At 34.3% G+C, this 23,449-nt stretch overlaps 1 protein-coding gene and 1 long non-coding RNA gene across 4 annotated transcripts in view; both read right to left on the bottom strand.

Annotated features, from left to right (window-relative positions):
- Positions 1–3,326, bottom strand: part of LOC119470536 — a 5,431-nt gene extending 2,105 nt beyond the window's left edge. The window contains exon 1 of the long non-coding RNA XR_005199443.1: positions 862–3,326. This is a non-coding gene — a long non-coding RNA (uncharacterized LOC119470536). The remainder of the gene's footprint in view (positions 1–861) is intronic.
- Positions 1–23,449, bottom strand: part of ODR4 (odr-4 GPCR localization factor homolog) — a 43,934-nt gene that overhangs the window by 8,381 nt on the left and 12,104 nt on the right. For all 3 annotated transcript variants that reach the window (XM_017524405.2, XM_037737083.1, XM_017524406.2), the window contains 7 exons: positions 22,528–22,564; positions 21,318–21,455; positions 20,223–20,318; positions 18,206–18,274; positions 13,878–14,006; positions 13,268–13,358; positions 6,113–6,298 (listed from right to left, as the gene is read on the bottom strand). In XM_017524405.2, coding sequence (XP_017379894.1) covers positions 6,113–6,298; positions 13,268–13,358; positions 13,878–14,006; positions 18,206–18,274; positions 20,223–20,318; positions 21,318–21,455; positions 22,528–22,564 — 746 coding nt within the window. The remainder of the gene's footprint in view (positions 1–6,112; positions 6,299–13,267; positions 13,359–13,877; positions 14,007–18,205; positions 18,275–20,222; positions 20,319–21,317; positions 21,456–22,527; positions 22,565–23,449) is intronic.

The raw sequence follows: 23,449 nt of genomic DNA, 5'->3' as shown, positions 1-23,449 counted from the left end.
GAGACGGGGTTTCACCATGTTGACCAGGATGGTCTCGATCTCTTGACCTCGTGATCCACCCGCCTCGGCCTCCCAAAGTGCTGGGATTACAGGCTTGAGCCACCGCGCCCGGCCCAAGTGCATATAATTCTAAACCAATAGGATGTTTATGTAAAAGCACTTAATTTTTCTATTAAAATGTATGTTATTATTCTATTTGAGAATGTGTTCTTTATAATAAATATGCAGAATTACTAAATCATTCCTTCTAATTTAACAAATACTTGATGAAGCAAAACTAGTACACTTCTGGTAAGTCATATTCTTGGTTGCTATACATCTCATAGTAGTGTTCAATTCCTAAAAAGCTACTTTTACTTGTATTCATCCTTCAAAATGAATTCAAAAGCTCTAAGAAGCTTTCCCTGAATCCTTTAGGGATAGTGCCTCTGCTCAGAGTTCTGGTACTTCCCTGTTCATTCTTCTGTTATAGAATTATTAGTGGTTTTAGCAGTTAATAATTTCAAAGAATTAGTTATTAATAATAAAACCAGGGATCAGCACATTGAAGTATATGGGCCACCTTGTTTTGGAATAAACCATTCCTTTGTATTTCCCATTGCACTGTGTGCTTTTTGAGAGTCAGGACTATCTACTTTATCTCTAAACTCCTAAAGCCTAATACATAATAGGCAGCCAAAAGATAGTCATCAATCACTCACTCACCTGAGATTCATGTAAGTTTTAAAAACAGGGCAGTATCCTGAAAGGATCATACCTACCACACTGAAGTAGTATCTTCAATATATTATACAATATTAGTAAAATGTGGAGTATCTAGAAACCACGAGTTTAATATGGCATACATGTAAGTATACACACCTAAAATTTCCAAATTGCTGTTTTGCTTCCTTTGTTCTTGTAATATTAAACTCTTCCTACTGTTAATCCATCTCTATACTAGACTGTCAGCATAAAAAAGAAAGACAGTAAATAATTTTTAAATAAAGTGTGAAACATACAAGTTTTCATGTTAAAGGTTGATGAAAATTAAAATCCACAAAACAGACCTATGTAATAATATTTATATGTTATCTAAGATTTTTAAGTTATTTTAAGATATTTCATATTTACTGGTTCATGCTAATATTTAACAAGGTACAAATAACGCTAACGATAAAGCTTACTGACGGAAGCCGAGAAAAGAGGACTAAAATATATTTAGTACATATGTAAATGATAAAAGCAATTCATTAGATAATAGCATTTACATCTGACAATAATGGGAAAAAATTATAATGTTTTGAGGCTAACATTAAAACTTTCATTTATTTGCAAAACTAAACATCATTCAAAACTATGGGACTTTCGATACAAGTAAAATTATTCCTGTAGACTACAAAGCATCCATTTATAAAACTCGTGTGTGCTTTCAGTGACCTTTCAGTTGAAGTGAAACATAAAAGTAGTACAGGTTGAGTATTCCCTGTCCAAAATGCTTGGGACCATAAATGTTTCAGATTTCAGATTTTTTTTGAATTCTGGAATATTTGCAGTACCCCAGGTTAGCATTCCTAATCCAAAAATCCAAAATCTGAAATGCTCTAATGAACATTTCCTTTGAACACCATATCAATGCTCAAAAAGGTTCAAATTTTGGAACAATTCAGATTTCAGATTTTCAGATTAGGGATACTCAACTACGATAAAGAATAAAAAAAGGGAAATAATTTACTGAACTTTTAAAATAGCAATGCCAAAACTTTGTTACTATATATCATAGATTACTGCTAATGCTTATAAGACTTTTTCCTGATTAAATTATTAGCCAAATCACTAGAGACACCAAAATTCTGATCCCTAATCTTGATGGAGTTCTTAGGCACTCTTAGGACCTTACAACATTATCTGCATAACTATTCATGCATTTACATTCTATCTTTCCTCTAAGCTTCAAAGGGAAAGGAATCAAGTTATTGATTCATATCTATCATATTGTCTTGAACAGAGCATAAGCTTAATAAACATCTGATAAATAGACATACTAAATGCTGTAAACTAGATTAAAATTTCTGGGGCAACAACTAGTGTTACACATTTTCATGTAAAAGATGCAGTTTCATGTCTTTTAAATGTTCAATACTCCTGAAAATATTCTGAACTACTGAGCCATACAGCTATGACTATTACATCCTTTTTAAACCTTCATCATGTTCAGTAAACTATACTATACAAACCTTAAAAACCTTGTCTGGCCCAGCATAAGCTTATAATTCCTAAAGCACAAAATAAATGTGAAAACAAGATGTGCTGTAGTTTCTAAGAATCATTTATTTTAGTAACAAATACTTAGGAACACCTACCAGGTTTTAGGCACAGATAAATAAACACGCTCAAAAATCTTACAGTCTAATGTGAAAGATCAATATTAAATATGCAATTGATGATTTAATTACAAGTATGTAAAGTATTATAGGAGAACGGCATAGAAAAGGGAACTACAAGAAAGGTTAGTGAAGGTGTTAACCTAGTCTGAACTAGTCTGAAGATAGTAAAAATACAGTATCTACACAAACTTTTAAAAAAAATATTTAGCTCCTTGAAGACAGGATCAGCATTCTGCTGTTGTTTAGACCCCAACCCTTAGGACTAACAAAATAAATAATTTATTCAGTCAACAAATATTTACTGAGTACCTATGACGTGCTAAGGCTAAGCTCTTAGTAAAGTGCTAGAAACACAACAGTAAGCAAGAGAGGCAAAGGCCCTTTTGCTCTCTCGACAGATGTTTTCTGAAATGCACGTATAATGGTTTCATAAGAATTTCAATTTATTGGGTTTTACTTTTGTTTCTGGGAGACTGTCATGCTAGATTGCAATAGTTACTTCTTAGGAATACATCACAGTGGTCGAAGCTACTTAATTAAAAAAAATTTTTTTGAGACAGGGTCTTATTCTGCTGGACTGCAGTGATGTAAATGAAGCCTCTACAGCTAATTTTTATATTTTTATTGTAGAGATAGGGTTTCACCACGCTGCCCAGGCTAAATTTTTTTTAAGTGTCTTAGCAGTGTAAAGGAAGAATATTAACCTGTTATTAACTGTTTGTTAAAATATAACTTAAAAAGCAGTGGATAAAATACAAATGTCTATATATTTATGTTTAACATATAACATAAAATCAAACGAGTTAAAAATACTTCTTAAGACAGAAATATTTTTAAAAATTCTTTAAAAAACCTAGATAAGGCTAGGCGTGATGGCTCCCACCTGTAATCCTACCACTTTGGGAGGCTGAGGCAGGTGGATTACAAGGTCAAGAGACCATCTTGGCCAACATGGTGAAACTCTGTCTCTACAAAAATACAAAAAAAATTAGCCGAGTGTGGTGGTGCGTGCCTGTAAGTCCCAGCTACTTGGGAGGCTGAGGCAGAAGAATTGCTTGAAACCAGAAAACAGAAGTTGCAGTGAGCTGGGATCACACCAGTGCACTCCAGCCTGGCGATATAGCGAGACACTGTCTCAAAAATTTTAAAAAAAAAAAAAATCTAGATGAAATCACTCTCTCTTCCTATTCTTTCATATCTGACTTTTAAAGTAACTTATGAATGGGGCAAGTTTACACACAGTACTACCCTTAGTCATTCTTAGTTTAAGAATATGATATGCACTAAGAATGTGACAAATAATTTGAAAAATTATATATAAACACTATTTTAATATTTTATTTTATAAAAATATTTTATATATTGTTTATATTATATATTTTAATAAACGTATATTTACTTATAAACAAATATGTTTACATAAACATTTTTGCTCACATATAAACATAAAAAATGTTTATATTACATTATGTTTATATGTGTATGTTTATATTATAAACATTACATATAATTTATATTATATTTACACATAAACATAAATAATAAGAGATCCAAGATTCCAGCCAACAAATGAGAAATTATATTGTCATAATCTAGATGAAATTGAACCAGGATAATGTAACATCATTCATTTACACTTGAAAATTTTGAAGGGATGGAATGAAGAATGTCAGGCTAAAATATGTATCTAGATCACGGAAAATAATCATACTACACTTCATTATTTATCTCCTACAGAAAGGCAGTGAAACAACATTTTTAGAAAAGAAGCACAGACTCTAGAACTAAACTGCTTAAGTTTAAATTCCAGCTCCACCATGACAAGCAATGTAACTTTGAAAAGTTACCTGGACTTTCTGAGCCTCAATTGTCTTAACTGGAAAATAAGACTAATAATATATTTACTTTACAGGGTTATTACAAGGAATGATAATTTAGTATTTGTAAGATGCTTAAAACTGTGCCTGGCAGATATATAAATAACAGCTGATATTATTTTTAAAGTATAAGCTTCAATTCAGGGTAACATATTTCAAGAAAGGCAAACCAGAGTATATTTAACAAGTAACTTTTAATTTTTCTTAGTTATCAACTCTTTGAAAGCTATAGACCTTTTCTTCAGAAAGAAATCATATAATTACTTTCAAGTGGTTTGTGGACTTTCTAAAAGTCAGCTCAGACATCAAGGGTTTTGGACCTCACAGGTTTAAAATTTCTAATCTATGGATGGCAAACAAGGTGGTAAGAAAAAACGTGGACTGGAAACTGTAATAAAAAGAACAGTTAAAGGTACGTGAGAATATGTGGCTTTGAAATATTGAGAACACAGTCGTTGCTCTCAAATTTAAAACATGGTATCAGTGAGGAAGCAGTACTCAGGTTTTATTGCTGCATATTACTGAAGAAAGAATAGGTTACAGAAAGGAAGACTGGTATTTAGAATAAAAAAGAATAGAATCTGAATCCCCATCTGCTAGGAATATAGTTTTCTGTATTAAGAGGTTAAATTAGGTCAATTCTAATGATCCCATCAACATTATAAGATCTATTCAACAACAGAATGGCTCAAGAACTATTGCCAGGCACTATCAACAGAGAAGTGAACAAAACAAACAAAAATTCTTGCCCTCATGATTCTAAGTTTGGTTAGCAGAGATAATGCTGTCACTAACCACGGAAAATAAATTTTGGAAAGTAGTAAACATTTTTACCAGTCTACTTTCAAAAAGCAGACACTTTCCATCTGCTAGAGAATATTCTACAGTTATATCTTTAAAAATATTAGTTTTCATGGGATTAGAAAGTATTTGCTACTTTATTTTAACATCAGGAACTGGCAATTTAGAATAGTTTATTTTCCCCACTGAAACACACTTATTGCTCTTCATCCTCATCAGTGCTAATCTGGCATTGCTAAAAAAACTAAAGGGTGGTCTGCAACCAACCTGAGTCAGTTTACTGAGAGATTTGAAGTTCCCCAATCAAATACTTACTTGACTCACCATAATCTCAAGCACACTCTGAATTGAACAACCTATTCCAGAAGGAAGAATTAGCTATGCAAAGAGGAATAACTAAGAAATCAGAAAAGGAACTTACATATTTATTTATAGACATGTTTTCATACCCTGAACTCACTAGAAACAAAAAGAAAGCAAAACAAAACTGTTTTCCAAAGTGTAAAGCCAAATGTGAAAGTAACGGCTAGGGAACAAAAATGTGTTGCAAAGCTTAGACAGTACAGCAAACCTATGCTCTATAAAACTAATCTAATTTCTGGAACTGTCCATTTTAGCTTAGTATCCCAATTAGATGAAAGGGATATGAAAAGAAAGGCAAATAACATGTAGAAAATGTTGAATGAATTGGTATTTTAAAAACTTTCTGTTCTGACATGATGCTTTACCAAGTAAGATAATGAATTTTGAGAAAACTTTTATATTAAAAGAAATACCTTAAAGCTTTGTAATTTTACCTACTTAATGCTGAACTTGTTTTATTAAGATCTACTTGCTAAGCTTGAAAAAACCTTAGTATCTCAAATTTTGGTTCAATTTCCTAGGAAATACTCACCGTATGTCTAGACATGTAAAAATTAAACATATATTTTTAAATGTCTGTTAATATTTTGAACTGTCAAATAGAACTAGCTTTATAAAATTTAAAGGTATGATATTTAAACTAGGCATCTCATAGTAATCTTAGCTGTAATCTAATTAGGTTCTTAAATAGCATCATATAATGACCTGTGTTTATTTCCTCTGCAATTTCCACATCTTCTATTTGAATTGTATGATCCAACATCTCCATAAAATGGTCTCTGATTTCTTCAGCCGACTCATCATCAAATTTATAATCACACAACATTACAGTGGATCCAGGAAGGGGAACAAAGACTCGACGAGGGAGGATGTGGAACTCTTTTTCAGAATCTAAAAGGAGAAAAAATATTATCAATATTTAGATAGGTTTGTCACTGGTATCAGTGATACATATTTTATAAGTATATAAAAACAAATACAAATAAAGCTTAAAAGGTCAATGTTTTTTCATTTTCTAGTTGATCTGGCACAAAATTGCTGTTACCGAATTCCGTTTTACCTCAAAACCCCTGGCTTTTGCAAGGAATCTAAATGATACACCTACAAAAAATAAACTTATCGCCGGGTGTTGGGGCTCATGCCTATAATCCCAGCACTTTGAGAGGCTGAGGCAGGTGGATCATTGGAGCTCAGGAGTTTGAGACCAGCCTGGCCAACATGGAGAAACCTCGTTTCTACTAAAAATACAAAAACTATTCAGGTGTGATGGCCTGTAATCCCAGCTACTCAGGAGGATGAGGCAGGAGAATTGCTTGAACCCGGAGGTGGCGGTTGCAGTGAGTCAAGATAGCACCACTGCACTCCAGCCTGGGCAACAGAGCAAGACTCCATCTCAAAATAAAAATAAAATAAACTTATTGCCTTCAATGTAAAGATGTTGATTACACATTCTTATATGACACACTGCCCTATGAGGGACACTCAAGAGACAATTTTGTCCTTGGTGTCAGAAACTATTGTCCTTCTTGTTTCTTTTACCCTCATAGGCACTGTACATTTTATAGTGGTTTTTCTCTTCTTCATCCAAGTTTGGAGCCAAATTAGTGGCCGCCTTACACCAAGCGTACAGGATCTGACAGCATATATTTTTGTACTAATCTAACCATGAATTTCATCTTACTAGATGTAGCCCCCCTTCGTATTCAAGCATGTTTAGGACATCAAGTCATACATACGTTTTTGTGTACCAATCTCACTACCAATTCCATTTTGCTTTCTTTTTTTACCTTCCCTTTGACTCTTTATTACTAACATTTATTTTCACTTGTTTGCTTGTCTTCTTTGTTAAAAGCTTAAATCATTTTTATAAAAAATAAATCTAAATAATATTTCATTCTTCCTTGAATATTTACAAACTGAAATTATTTCCCCTAATTTCTAACACAAAGAGTCACTGTTACATGTAAATAATTAACTACTTTTTAGTTCAACACTACACTTCTTATGGCTATCACAAAGATGGAAATTTTGTGAAAAGAATGACCTCTTTCAGCAACAGACATGATTAAAAAGCTACGAATGTAAAGATCAAGTAGAAAACTAGGGCTTACTTTAATAGTAACCTAGACTTTGTTGTCAAGAAACTAGTGGTAACTTTACATAATTACAAAAGATGACGAACAATGCCTTATGTATCACAGAAAAGGCAATGAGTTAAACTACCCGTTCCTTCCAGGTTCTGTGTATTATTTCGTTTGCACATGAGAACTGGGAGGTAAATTTTACTGTTTGACCAGATTGCCTCCTAGCTGTAGAAGAATATTACTGCAATTTGAAGTATAGCACAAAAATTGTCCACACATTGAATTTAAGACTATACTATTTTATTTTGGGCTACAGTTACTTGAAACAGATTAAGTAAAAACTCAAAAATGACCATAATGTGCATGTGCAATTGGCATGCAAAATTTTAAAACATTTCAAACTACATAAATTCTTGGTGTCTCTGAAAAATAACAAGCTAAAAAAAGCAAACGTTAAGGAATTGGTTCCAATAAATTTAAATTACTCATTAAAAAATAAAAAACACTTATAATTTTCAAATTAAGAAGTTAAATTACCAATTTAGTATCTAAATAAGACTCATTTTCTGTTGGTCTTAGGTTGAAATGGGAGGAGAAATCTTTTTGAAAAGACCCATCTCAAAAAGCATTCCAAAGAAGACTCCTTCAGGAATAACCTCATGCCACAGTATCTAGTTCAACATTATCTGAATAAATTCAAAACAAATAAAAAATTTTAAATTTTAGCCAATATAATAAAAATTGAGCTTCTACTGGTTAGATGTCCCAGCTGGTATCAGAGTATTATAGGAAGTTTTAAGATATTTAAGTATTTATTTTTTATAGAAACTTTTTTAGAGTAGGCAATAGCAGAGCTGAAGCTTAAAGGATAAAAGGACATCTGCATAAAGGGACAGGACAAGTACCATTCAGAGAGTAGAATCATGGGCACAGGCAGCAGAGGATTACAAATGTTCTGGGAAGACAGTGGAGTGGTACGGATGATACTGGTGTAGGGATGGGCAAGGACGAGAGGTTTCATAACTGATGACCTACATTTTCACGAGTAAGTCATCTACGAGAGTAAGTTGAGTAGGTTTGAATGAAGACTTTTAACAGTGAAAAAGGCTTAGGCTATATCTTAAGAGGACTCAAAGAGGGAAATCACAATAAGTAAAAAGATTAATCGGAGTTTTAAAATTTTTCCTGACATTGAAATACTAAGTTCTTTTATCTGGATAGCCGAAATTAAAAGCCTATGTTTACTTTAGAGATCAGACATATAAAGTTATAATGTCCTTTACAGACTTCCTCATACATGCAAAAATACTCTAATTCAGGTTAATTTTATGGCATACACTCTACATTTTACTATATTACAGTATCTGTAAGATTTAACCAGTGTATAAGAGAAATAAGGTAAGTAAAATGAGGGCAAAATCTAAAATCTAACAATTTGGTGTATAAGTTCAACATCAGAATTTACATTTATTTATGCTTGAGGGGATGGATAACTCATTCTCCATGATGATTATTTTATATCACACGCTTGTATCAAAACATCTCATATACTTCATATATACATGTACTATATATCCACAAAAGTTAAAACTTAAAAAAAAATTTTTAATTTACATTTATTTACATCACCACACTTTCAACGTATTCTTTTATCTTGATATCTAAGATGAACTAATACACTGTTAGAGTAACTATCCTGTTACTAAAGCGTTGGATATAATTTATATCTTACTTCTGTTTGAAATATGCTAAATTTCCCAAAAATTGAGGGTAAGGCGTTTTGAAGACAATTAACATACGTAATTCTCCTCCTTCATCATCTCTAACATGGTATCAATACCACTTGCTGAGGGCTTGGCTTACACCAATTTTATTAGGGGCCTTACAAACATCATCTCATTTAATCTTGCAGCCTTAAAAAGTAGCTACCATAATTCCTGTTGTACACACAGGAAAATGGGGCCAGTCATAGTGGCTATAATTCCCAGTGCTTCAGGAAGATCACTTGGGGCAAGGAGTTTGAGACAACATAACAAAGCTCCATCTCTACAAAAAAGTAAAAACTAAAAGATTAGCCAGGCACACTGCCATGCACCTGTAGTCCCAGCTACTTAGGAGGCTAAGGGAGGAGGATCCCTTATGACAAGGAGTTCAAGGCTATATTTAGCTATAATCATACCTGTGAACAGCCACAGCACTACAGCCTGGCCAACACAGCAGAGACTCTGTCTCTCCAAAAAAAATTTTAAAAAAATTAGCCAGGTATGGTGGCCCTTGCCTGTATTCCCAGCTACTTAAGAGGCTAAGGCAGGAGGATCATTTAGGACCAAGAGTTCAAAGCTGCAGAGAGCTATGATTGCACTATTGCATTCCAGGCTGGGTGACAGAGAGAGACACTGTTTCTAATGAAAAGGAAGGAAGAAAGGAAGAAAGGAAGGAAGGAAGGAAGGAGGGAGGGAGGGAGGGAGGCAGAGAGGGAGGGAGGGAAAGGAAAGGATGCTTACAAAGTCATTTGCCTGAGGTCACTCTGCTAGTGGCAGGACAGACACAGAACCTGAGAACTTCAAAGTCTTGTAGAAAGAAAGAAAGGAGAAAGAAAAAGAGAGAGAAAAAGACAGAAAGAAAGCAAGAAGAAATAGAAAACCTGAACAGACTAATAAAAAGTAACATGATTAAATCAGTAATGAAAAGTCTCCAAACAAAGAAAATTGCATCCAAGACTAGATGGTTTTACCATGAATTATACTGAACCTTTAATAAAAAAAGATACCAATTATTCTTAAATGATTACCAAAAAAAAAAAAAAAATTAAGCACAGAGAACTCTGAACCCATTCTGTGAGACCAGCATAACCCTAATACCAAAATCAGACAAGAATACAGTAAAAAAAGAAAACTACAGGACAATATCCCCAATGAACCTAGACAGAAAAGTCCTCAACAAAATACTAGCAAATCAAATCCAACAGGACATCAAAAAGATAATACATCATAATCAACTGGGGTTTACTCCAGAGATTCAAGGATGATTCAACATATAAAAATTAATAATGTGATACATCCCATCAACAGAATGAAGGTCAAAACCAATGTGATTAAAGAAAGAGAAAGAAAGAAAAAAAAAAGAAAAAGGAAAGAAACAAAGGAGAAAGAGAAAAAGAGAAAGGAAGGAAAGAAAAGGAAGGAATAAAGGAAGGAAAAAGAAGAAAGGAAGGAAGGGAGGGAGGGAAGGAGGAAGGAAGGAAGGAAGGAAGAAAGGAAGGAAGGAAGGAAAGAATGCTTATAAAGTCATTTGCCTGAGGTCACTTGGCTTGCTGCAGAATAGACACAGAACCCAAGAACTTCAAAGTCCTTGTTCTTTCCACCAAACTGCAGTCTATGCTCTTCACATAGGTAGCAAGGCCACCCAATTACTGGTTAAAAACTTTTTCACTTTTTAAAAATTTAGGATTAGGCTCTAATATTAACTTCTAAATATATCAAGTTTAACATACAAATAGTACAACTGCTGTTAGGGGCCATTAATTTTACTAATTGGATATTAGCGGAAATTTCAAAATACTAACTGAATATGAAAGTATACCAGGATAGTCATATAATACCACTTTTTCCAATTTTAGTATATGTGCTGCCGAAGCGAGCATGTAATACCACTTTTATAAAGCATTTTTAAATGGAAGAGTATACTGATGTGTCTGATAAAGTAGATCTTTAACATTAATGGTGGATACATCCCTGTACCCTGAAAATCCTGAAACTCACAATGCAGCTATAACATACACTGTTGCTCAGAAAGTGAAGCAATGATTTACACCACAGGAGTTACCACAAACTCAAAGTCAAGTTGTGAAAGCAAAGACACACTGAGATGGGGCTGCTAGGCTGACAGACTATGTGAACAGGTCCTATACATAGCTCTCCCAAAAACTCTCAATCCAATTGCTGCATATAAGATTCAAATTCATGTTCTAGTAAAATTATAAATTAATAGTAAATGGAACTCTTCCAGGGTTGTGAATTAAGGGAAGGATAAATGTTAAATCTGGCAATCATAGAGTCTAGAATACTGGGAATATAAAAAAGATTGTAATTAATCCATCCAACCCAATATGCCAGCTACCAGTAGTACTAAAAGAAGTTGGTTATATAGAGGAGCTATGCTTTTTTCCCTATGAACATAAAAATATTCTCTTCAAAAGCTAATATGGGTCGGGTGTGGTGGCTCACACCTGTAATCCCAGCAGTTTGGGAGGCTGAGGCAGGTGGGTCACCTGAGGTCAGGAGTTTGAGACCAGCCTGGACAACATGGTAAAACCCCCATCTTAACTAAAAATATAAAAATTAACCAGGAATAGTGGCAGACGCTGGTAATCTCCACTACTCAGGAAGCTGAGGCAGAAGAATTGCTGCAACCCGGATGGCGGAGGTTGCAGTGAGGCGAGATCACACCATTGCACTCCAGCCCAGGCAACAACAGCAAGACTGTTTCAGGGGAAAACAAGCTAACATCAATGTTTCAATTATGTACATATCTAAACGTGAATTGCAAATCCAGTCATGTCGCAGTAAGAAGAAAGGGAGATGATGACGTAGCTTTAAAAAGTGAACTCAATATTTTAATTTACTTTTTGATTAAAAAAAATTTTTATACAAATTACTGCGATAGTATAAATTGTTTCCCAAAAGATGCTATTGTTATTAAAGGGTAAGGTACTGTAACTCAGCCTTTTTTTTTTTTTTTTAGACGGAGTTTCGCTCTTGTTACCCAGACTGGAGTGCAATGGCACGATCTCGGCTCACCGCAACCTCCGCCTCCTGGGTTCAGGCAATTCTCCTGCCTCAGCCTCCTGAGTAGCTAGGATTACAGGCACGTGCCACCATGCCCAGCTAATTTTTTGTAGTTTTAGTAGAGACGGGGTTTCACCATGTTGACCAGGATGGTCTTGATCTCTTGACCTCGTGATCCACCCGCCTCGGCCTCCCAAAGTGCTGGGATTACAGGCGTGAGCCACCGCGCCCGGCCAACTCAGCCTTTTTTAAACCTAATGAAGTCTGTTAGAGTAACAGCTGAGAAGCATATCAACTAGTGCAGTTTATATAAATAGTACCTATTGAAGGATCTACTATATAGTACTTAACACTAACAAATAATATTTTGATTATGGCTAAATTATTTAAAATACTCATAGATGTTAAGAAAAAATATTAACTTTAAAATGTCAACAAGGTTTACTCATTCTGGCAGAAGTTCACTGGAAATTAATTTTTTAAAAAATCCTCCCTGAAATTGTTAAGTGTTGACAAATTTGCTATTACAAAGTGTTCAAAAACATTTTTTTAGAGCTGAGCATTGTGGTTCACACCCTGGCTTTGGGAAGCCAAAGATGGTGGATCACTTGAGTTCAGGAGTTTGAGACCAGCCTGGGCAACATGGCAAAACCCTGTCTCTTAAAAAAAATACAAAAACTTAGCCAGGCATCATGGCATGCATCTGCAGGTCCACCTACTAGGGAGGCAGAGGTAGGAGGACTGCTTGAGCCCAAGAGGCTGAGGCTGTAGTGAGCCATGATTGCGCCACTGCACTCTTGCCTGGGCAACAGAGCAAGACCCTGTCTCAAAAAAAAAAAAAATTTCTGAGTAGCAACTGAAAAATTTTCAGTCAATAATAAAAGATGATACACTGTTTGAACACATAGGTAGCTATAAAGATGACATATCTGCTATATCTTGATATCAGCTGAAGATATGCAAAAAAAGTACTTATTTTATACTCATAACTTTTTTTTCTGGAATTTCATTCAAAAGGAGATCCTCAAATAGTATTTCACAACGATCAGCAACTGTGTTCATTATATCCCTCTTTACTGCCTACAGGGAAAAACACACAAAAACACAGTAAGAAATAAAATACTTTATATCTACATTTTTTACCTAAAAAAAACCATAATTTGCTTTCCAGTACAATCGTGCCCACTAAATAACTGATAGAGCATTCAATTTTTTATTTCCACTTATTTAGCACACTTGTTAAATTTATAGTTTAATGACAAATTTGCCTAGACCATATCTAAATAATTAAAACCAAATAAATAAAATTTCACATCTAAAAAAATAATTCCAGTGTTCCAAATTAGATACTAATATGAACAACTGTAGAACACTTACTAAACTTGTACAGTCATCATTTTTAAAAAGGCACAAAATAGATACTCAACATATGAAAATCTTGACACCAATTATATGGTACATTTGGACTACACAATAGATTAGGCCGTTATCAGTTAAAATTTAATTAATAATTACAAAATATACGATTGAAAAAAGGTAAAATTTTAGTTTTCTTTAATAGTCAACACAATTTCATATACTAGTTATTCCTTTTTGTACCTGCACAGCCTCTTTAACTTTGGGTTTACTGTTGTGGATATAAGCTCGGCATTTCACAGCACCCTTAAGGTTTACAGAGCCGCTACATATCTGGACGGTGGCTGTGGATCTGTGGTCTGAATTCAGGAGCTGAAAGACAAAATCTGTTTAAGTTCTAATAACCAACAACGATTAACTACAGGAAATGTTTAAACATTGTATTAGCAGTTATATGAAGAGAGAAGAAAGTTTTGACTGAGCCAAACATTTAAAATTATTCTCCATAAATTAAAGGCGTTCATATTTGTTTTTACACGTTATATATTATTTTCCAGGTATTTTGAACGTATACTGAAATTAAACACAACTACATCTAAATTTTTCTAACATAACCATCTAAAATGGTTCAATATTCACTCAATATATTCCTAAAAATATATTATGTGCAAATTACTCACATCAGTACTGCAATGATTAAAAGATGTACAAAGAAGACATGATATAGCAGATGTAAGGTGTGCAATGCAAATTAACTACAAAAATAACAATACAAAGTGAGACGTGATAACTATGGTAAAGCTACAAACAATGCACAGACATATATATTCACACACTTTCAACCAAAAACTTTCAGACTAAAATTAATGGTATGCTCCAGAGCAAATCTGAAACAAGAGAACTGTGCCTCTATCAGAAAATGACATCAGTGGTCGTGAGCAGTCACTTTCATCTCACAGTCCCTAGACACAGTTCCTCTTTAGTCTAAGGAATGCCAGCCCTCTTGTTTGGTTTTCAGGTGTTTAACATTCATTTTCAACCTCATCATCTTAATAAGTGCCAAAACAAGGAAAATATCAAAATATTTAAAGTATTACACAGGTTGAGCATCCCTAATCTGAAAATCCTGAATACTCCAAGATTCCAAACTTACTGAACACCAACGTGATGCCCAAAGGAATACTAATTAGAGTGTATAAGATTTTAGATTTTTGGATTAGAGATGCTCAACCAGAATGTACTCTGCAAATATTACAAAAGCTAAAAAATCCCAAACCCAAAACACTTCTGGTCCTAAGCACTTCAAATAAGGCACACTCAATCTGTAATAGAGGCCTATAATCACAATGGAAATAAAAATCATGATTTAAAAAAAAAAAAACAAAAAATGGACATGGTAAGGAAGTAATTTATGTTCTAAGAACACAGAGTATAAGTCATTCAACAACAAAGTCAATTCTGAAGAACAAAAATCAAATCACGCAACTTGTGAAAAGTGTGTTGGGCCCATGTGCTTATGCAATCAGGAATAAATGCAGAAAAATAATGAAGGAAGAGTAGAATATTTGAATATGTAGCTACTGAAAGAGCATTATTTGATGTCTAGTGTAATTCAGTCAATGTCTAAGGTAATGTAATAAGGTCAGACCTAAATCTTCTAGGTGTTAAACAATAACATGGTCAAGGACTTGTTGACAAAAAATTTACCACAGACCACACCACTCCAGAAGTCCTGAGTCCATTCAAAAAATGTCTATCATCAAATCAAGCAGCAGTGTGACGATGCTGATACGATATCTGGAATAAGCTTCAATTTGATACATGTAGAGTTCATCGATATATCAATATGGTACTGTTGGAAGAGTAACAAGCTTCCCCTATCTACCCCATAATTTTTTATTATAGAGAAAACTACTCTATTTTTAAAAAGAATGCCCTATTTTACATATTTGACGTACACTTTATGTTTTTTAACATATAATGCATCTATATATTATTACATGTAAATATGTGTGTGTATTTACATATATCTCTATATATTAGGGCACTGTTTTCCAAAATAGACTAGACTATTAAAGACTATACACACATATATCAAAGAAAAGAAGGTTTTTTTGGTTGGTTGGTTGGTTGGTTTTGTTTTGTTTTGTTTTGTTTTGTTTGAGGCAGGGTCTCATTCGGTCGTCCAGGCTAGAGTGCAGTGGTGCTATCACGGCTCACTACAGCTTTGACCTTCCAGGCTCAACTGATCCTCCCACCTTTGTCTCCTGAGTAGCTGGGACTACAGGTGCACACCATCACATCCAGCTAATTTTTGTAGAGACAGGGTTTCATTTGTTGCTCAGACTCATCTTGAACTCCTGGGCTCAAGCGATCAGCCTGCCTGGGCCTCCCAAAGTGCTGGGATTACACCATGCTCAGTCAGGAAAAGTTTTAAAGAATATAAAGTCTGACTCATTCCTTTTTGGTAGAAATGTAAACAAGTTGGGATCTACAAATGTAAACTCTTTTTGGTTACCTGGACTTAGGAATAATCTGGCTGACCAACAGCCTTTAGGAACCTAACTGGTTCACAGGTGAAGGAACTTCTACAATGCTGACAAAGTATTTGAAAAAGAGAAGATTCCCATTTCTGTGGTAACCAAATGAAATCTTACACAAGTAGTGGCATTTGGGCTAGGTCTTAATGTACAGATAGGATTTCGACAGTTTGGGTGACACAGAAAAGAGCAATGACATGAAACATGTTCAGGAAGACAGAGTTTTAAAGGCACAGCAATAATACATCTAGAAAGTAAGAACAAAAAGATATGCTTTGGGTATAAAGAACCCTGAGTTGGAGTTCTGTAACTAGACAGTACAGAACAATTAAGAAACTCTGAGCAAAGAGGATAGCATAATCAGTGTCTGGCCGTTGGACAAACTCAATAAACATCTCTTGAAAAAAATTAGTAAGTGAATGAATGTAAACTATGATTCAGAAATGATAAGCTAAATGTATGAACAGGATAGAATAGATAAATGGAAAGTATTTCAAAAGACATACCAACAAAGCCAGAAGGTTTTAGAGAACCAATCACTTTGGACAAGAATGCATAGATGAAGAGAGACCAGTTAACAGTGAATTGTGCTAATTTAGGTAAAATAACACTGTAGTAAGGCTAATGACAGCAGGACTGTATGGAAAATAAAAGATAAGCTTAACATGACAAATAAAAAATCAATAAGACTTAACTGGAAGAAAAGTGGCAGTAAGTACTATTTCTTATATATTAGTCACTTCAAAATTTCCAGTTAGGTGATCAGTGAATGACTGACAAAAATATATTAGGCTATATAATATTACTACAACAAATTATCTCATGATATTATCTTCCATTCATCTCTCCATATTCCCACACTCTATATATATATCTCCCAACTACAATTTTATACTATTAATAAAATAATCTTAACTAAATTGTTTAATAAACCAAGAAGTAAGCCTAACTAATGAAGAGCATGTAAGCAGCGGAATAGCCGGCCTTAAAACAAAGGACACTTCTAAAATCAAGACAAGTAGAAAATCAGACTAAAATACCTCTAAGGTATTAAAAAATCTGAGAACTCACGTTGAGTGGTATAGCCCAATAACAATTTACTAATGCTCTATTTTTTTTTTTTTTTGAGACGGAGTCTTGCTCTGTTGCCAGGCTGGAGTACAGTGGCATGATCTCAGCTCACTGCAACCTGCAGGTCCCAGGTTCAAGTGATTCCTCTGCCTCAGCTTCCTGAATGGGTAGGACTACAGGTGTGCGCCACCATGCCCAGCTAATTTTTTGTAGTTTTAGTAGAGATGGGGTTTCACCATGTTGGCCAGGATGGTATCAATCATATTGACCTCGTGATCCACCTACTTCAGCCTCCCAAAGTGCTGGGATTACAGGCGTGAGCCACTGTGCCTGGCTGCAATATACCAACACTCTATTGTTAAACACAAAAAAAGAAGAAACTAAAATATCCTCAAATGCCAAACTGCTTTTAATTCTATTCTATTCAGTTCAACTTTTAAATTTTCGAAAAGATGTGTAAAATAAAGCAACCATACAGAAATATAAAACTTGCTAATACTTGGTGATTTTTATCAAATTAGGAGGTATAAATCTAAGAAATCTACTCAAATTAAGCATGCGACAACTCTTTGCACCCCTGTGCACACATCTTTTACTTTCAATTTGTTAAAATTGCAACTTTAACAGCTACAACCCAAAATATTTACAAACATGTATACATATACATGTATGTATGTATATGTACATGTTTTTTTCAAACTATTTACTTGATGTTAAAATTTTAATGTACTTGAGGCAAAAAAACCAAACAAATTTTATTAAAATGACATTTCTTGGGAATAACCTTCCTGTATCTAGATATGTTATACAATCTCTTACAGAATAAAATTCTTACAGTGTAAGAATAAAATAAAAGAATAAAATTCTGTTATTCTCTAATGAGAAACATAAAAACAGAAACAGTTTCATTACAGTCATTTTAATAATTATTTTAAATAAGTGATATTATAAAATATTTACCAACTGTGTTAGCACTCTGACATCAAAAGAATGACCAGTTGCTTGAGTATTTCCTCTGGAAGATTTTTTCTGAAAAAACACAAAAGTTAAAAAGTCAAATTGTTAAGACTATGGAATATGAAACACAACTTAGAAACTATTGCATATACACTAAGTAACTTAGAAAAAAAAAAGGCTTTTAATTATTTTAATTTAGCTTTTTATATAGATATTACTTTATGTATTCTGTACCAATGTGCACTCTTTAAAACAATTAATTCTGTACTTTTATTCCTCTAAAGCAACCACTGGCAAACCATTGCCTGTGGGCAAGTATCTGCACTGCCATCTGTCCCTGTAAATAAAGTTTTACTGGTCTGCAACCAGCATCATTCACTTACGTATCTCCCGTAGCTTCTTTCATGCTACACAGTAGAGATAAAAATACAGCCTGTGAAATCTAAATATGTAGTATTTTTCTCTTCACATAAAGTTTGCTTATCCCTGATCTAATAAGGGATAGATCACAAAACTTCTTCTTCCTTCAGTTCAAAGCTATTTTAGAAGGCTCTATAGACCCCTCTTATAAAATGGCCATAGTTTTTGAACTGCCATCAAGGCAGAATGACATGTGGCTTTTGGTTGCAAGTGAGCAGTTTGCAATTTGAAAATTAGATGGAAATCAGATGACACTCATGTAAAGTTTCAGGATTCCAATTGTCATTTTTTTTTCTTGGACTTAATTTTTTAACTTTTAAGTTCATGAGTACATGTGCAGGTTTGTTACATAGGTGAGCTTGTGTCATGGGGGTTTGATGTACAGATTATTTCATTACCCAGGTATTAAACCTAGTACCCATTAGTTATTTTTCCTGATCCTCTCCCTCTCCTACCCACTACCTTCCGATACGCTCCAGTGTGTGTTGTCCCCTCTATGTGTCCATGTGTTTTCATCATTTAGCTCTCACTTACAAGTCAAAATGTATGGTATTTAGTTTTCTGTTCCTGTGTTAGTTTTCTTTTCTTTTCTTTTCTTTCTTTTTTTGAGATAGAGTCTCACTCTGTTGCCCAAGGCTGGAGTGTAGTGGCACGATCTTGGCTCAACGCAACCTCTACCTCCTAGGTTCAAGCGATTCTTCTGGCTCAGCCTCTGAGTAGCTGCGATTACAGGCAACTGCCACCAAATCCAGCTTTTGTATTTTTAGTAGAGACAGGGTTTCACCATGTTGACCAGGCTGGTCTCGAACTCCTGACTTCAAGTGATCCGAACACCTTAGTCCCTCAAAGTGCTGGGATTACAGGTGTAAGCTACCATGGTTGGCCCCTGAACTAGTTTTCTAAGGATAACGGCCTCCAGCTCCATCCATGTACCTGCAAAGGACATAATCTCATTCTTTTTCATGACTGCATAGTATTCCATGGTGTATATGTACCACATTTTCATTATCCAGTCTATCATTGATGGGCATTTAGACTGATTCCATGTCTTTGTTATTGTGAATAGCGCCACAATGAACATTATGCATGCATATGTCTTTGCAATAAAACAATTTATATTCCTTTGGGTATATACCCAAGAATGGGGCTGCTGGGTCAAATGGTATCTGTTTTTAGGTCTTTGAGGATTCACTGACTTTCACAACAGCTGAACTTATTTACACTCCCACCAACAGTGTGTAAGCATTCCTTTTTCCCTGTAGCCTTGCCAGCATGTTATTTTTTGACTTTTTAGTAACAGCCAATCTGACTGGTATGAGATAGTATCTCACTGTGGTTTTCATTTGCATTTATCTAATGATCAGTAATGCTGAGCTTTTTTTCATATGATTCTTGGCTGCATGCATATCTTCTTTTGAAGAGTGTCTGTTCACGTCCCCTGTCTACTTTTTAATAGGGTTGTTTTTCTAAGAAAAACATTTGCCCTTTACTTTAAAAGAAATTAGAAATGAGTAGATGAAATCAGTTTTCTTATAGGCAAGGACTAAAGATTAATCATCTTTTATTAACAATTTCATAAGATGATTTTCTCTTAACCCACCTGTCCTTCTAATAGGTCACAATCTTCATCTTTAACTTGTCCATTAATCAAATAAACACCATTTTCTATTTGCTTGGCCCAGCGTGTAAGTCCATTCTTAACAGAAACACAACATGGAAATCTTTCAGATATAATGTCATCTCAATTAAACTTCCTAGACTCTACTTTATTCCACTTAACAAACTGAAATATTAAAATCCCTAAGTCTCATTAATGCAGCATTTAAATCTAGTTTCACAAATTAAAAAAAAAAGTATACCCCCCAATTCTTGGTACCTTATATTTAATAACATAGTATTTTTCTGATCTTTATCCCAGAATAACATTTATGCCACAGACTTAGGAGTTTATGTACATGACCAGTCAAATAAAATTTAACGCCCATTACCTTAAAAAAAAAAAAAAGTGAGAAAAAAGCCTCAAATAATATAAAAGTACAAATAATTTTTAAAAAGCTCCATTTCACATCTTCAATGTGAAAAATGAAGAAAAATAAGATAAAAATTTAAAAATGGTATAGAAATACCAAAAAGAACTGGAAAAAGGAAGACAGAAAAAGTGAGTACCAAGAGAAAGCTAAACGTCCAAACAGTATAGCTTCTCATATTAATTACATTTTATGTATGTTAATTAATGAATATTTATTATGTGCCTTAATAGGCACACAATGAATACCGGTGTATTTAGTTTAATGACAAAATAGGCACACAGTAATATTTAATAGGCACGTAATAAATACTAGTGTATTTAGTTTAATAACTAAATTTACTTTATTTATTAATAAACTAAAGCACTCTACCCTGGGCAACAGAATGAGACTCTGTTACACACAAGAAAGCTTTCCTTACCTGTAATAAAATTAATCATATTTCAAACCATAATAACTAAATTTAGGTATTAAACTAAATACAATAGCATTATGACATTGTTCCACTTCTAACGATTTCTAAGTTGGCTGGAGTAATAAGTTACTTACTCGTATAACATTATTAGAATGTAATTTGTGAAGACTGTAAAATGAATGACACATGAAAGCAGAATAAAAGCAGATTGTTCACTAGCAATCACTGAAGAAAATTCATTTTACCCTGATACCTTTGTATTTTTCTCCAGACTATAGCTGACAGTAGCAGAAAGTGGGATGTGAATATTAATGTGAACTGTACACTCTAAAGAAAGCCATGAGGATGACAATCCATTTTGATACTTCCAATCTGCCGGTCTTGCTGAACTCTAGCAGTGGAGAATGGAGAAAAATAACTATGACGTGGTCTAGGTAAAATACATGGATCTACAAAACATCATTAAGTATACAACCTAAGTAGCTCATACAAGTGGGTATCTAACATATATGGCTAAACCCTTAATCAAAAGATTATAGGTTGAACTAAATACAAAATAAAGCATGTGTTAAGTTCAGTACTCTTAAATACATCCTTGGCAACACTTCTCCTCACAATGGTAGGCAGAAAAAGAATCAGAAATGTCCATATTTAGAATTCTGATAGGTCCTTTGATCCTACAGCTTCAACAGTATCAATACTGAAGATTCTGATGTGAAGCAAATAATCACTGAGCAATTCCTAGGTGACAGGCATTCTTCTTTCTGTCCCATCCTTGCTAATGACACTGCGAAGTTACTTTTTCACAAAGCTTTTAGAAGCATTAGCAAAATGCTAGTCTGGGTTTTGCTGAATACATGTAGCTTGTTTAGTAGGCATTGCAGCTACCAAAAATCTTCAGTCACTTCTACTACCGGCCTCTCAAATATAAAACTAAACACACAAACAAGGTAGAAGGGGATTAACAAAGATATTTTAACCATTTTTTAAAAAATTGGCTGGGCACAGTGGCTCAAGCCTGTAATCCCAGCACTTTGGGAGGCCAAGGCAGGCAGATCACTCAAGCCCAGAAGTTAAAGACAAGCATGAGTAAAATGGTGAAATCCTGTTTCTACCAAAAACAAAATAAAAATAATTAGCTGGGTGCAGTGGTGCACATCTGTAGTCTCAGCTGCTCAGGAGGCTGAGGTGGGAGGATCCTTCGAGCCCAAGAAGTGGAAGCTGCAGTGAGCCATGACCACATCACTACACTCTAGCCTGGGCAACAGTGAGACCCTGTCACACACAAAAAAGTTGTCCTTACCTCTACAATTAATCATACTTCAAACTACAAAAATTACACTTGGTTATACACATCAATAAGAAGTGATGGCAATGGAAATTATTAAAACTAAATATAAAGCTGAATTTTGATTGAAAATACTTTGTGACACAGAAAAGTCTTTAAAGAGTAAATTTCTTACCTTTGGATCACGGATATCATAACTTCGACAAAATATTCTTTACTAATTAAGGATGAAATAACCAAAAAAGGCATTATTGATAACTAAAAGAATATAAACCATCAAAAAATAAACTAAAAAATGCATGCATCCAAAAGTTCTTACAAAATCCTAACACTTCACATAAAGATAGGCATATATATGCACATATATATGTATGTGTATACATACACTCATACATATAAACTGCTGTCACTATAGTACTTGCAGTGCTTGAAAATCATTTCCTACCTTTTAGAAATCCTGCTAATTGCAATGAATAGAATGAAAGCATTTGAAAAATTCTGCTCAAATACACGCTCTCCATAACAAAAAGTAACACTGTTTTATATGAGGTCAAGCCTGAGACTATTTATTGGATTAAAGAGCTTGTATATGAAACTTTGTGGTTAAATACCAAAGATGTGGGGTGGGGAGGGGGGCAACCTGCTTCTGCTGGAATGGTTACTTTTAAAATTCTGTCTTTGGAAGTCCATGGATTGTGTCATTCCTTTGGTGACACTGATCCTTGCTTGGGAGGTACCCTTGCCTGGCAAAGTGAGACAAGAGACGGTAAGGAGGCCCTGTAACTGGCTTTTAATGTCATTTCATCTTGGCCAAGGATATAAGAATTTCTTGGATGTCCTATACAGTCCAGCTCTGTGACCTGTGCTTTGAATTGTACATCGTTATCTATAGAAATTGGAGGTGAAAACTTTACCATAATTAAAACATTACTTTACCTAAGCCATCAGTTAGGCATTGATCTCTCTAGGGAACCTACTGTGCTTGGATGTACAGGTGCAGATAGTTGGTAAAAAAAAATTCAGAATCCTAAGCCTTTAATATTTCAGATCTCAAACTTTTTATGACCTGACTCTGGGACATGATTAACAACCGTTAT

This window comes from Cebus imitator, unplaced genomic scaffold (assembly GCF_001604975.1).
Source record: "Cebus imitator isolate Cc_AM_T3 unplaced genomic scaffold, Cebus_imitator-1.0 Scaffold33, whole genome shotgun sequence".
In the NCBI taxonomy this organism is placed as follows: domain Eukaryota; kingdom Metazoa; phylum Chordata; class Mammalia; order Primates; family Cebidae; genus Cebus; species Cebus imitator.
This window is presented reverse-complemented; position numbering and strand designations above follow the sequence as displayed.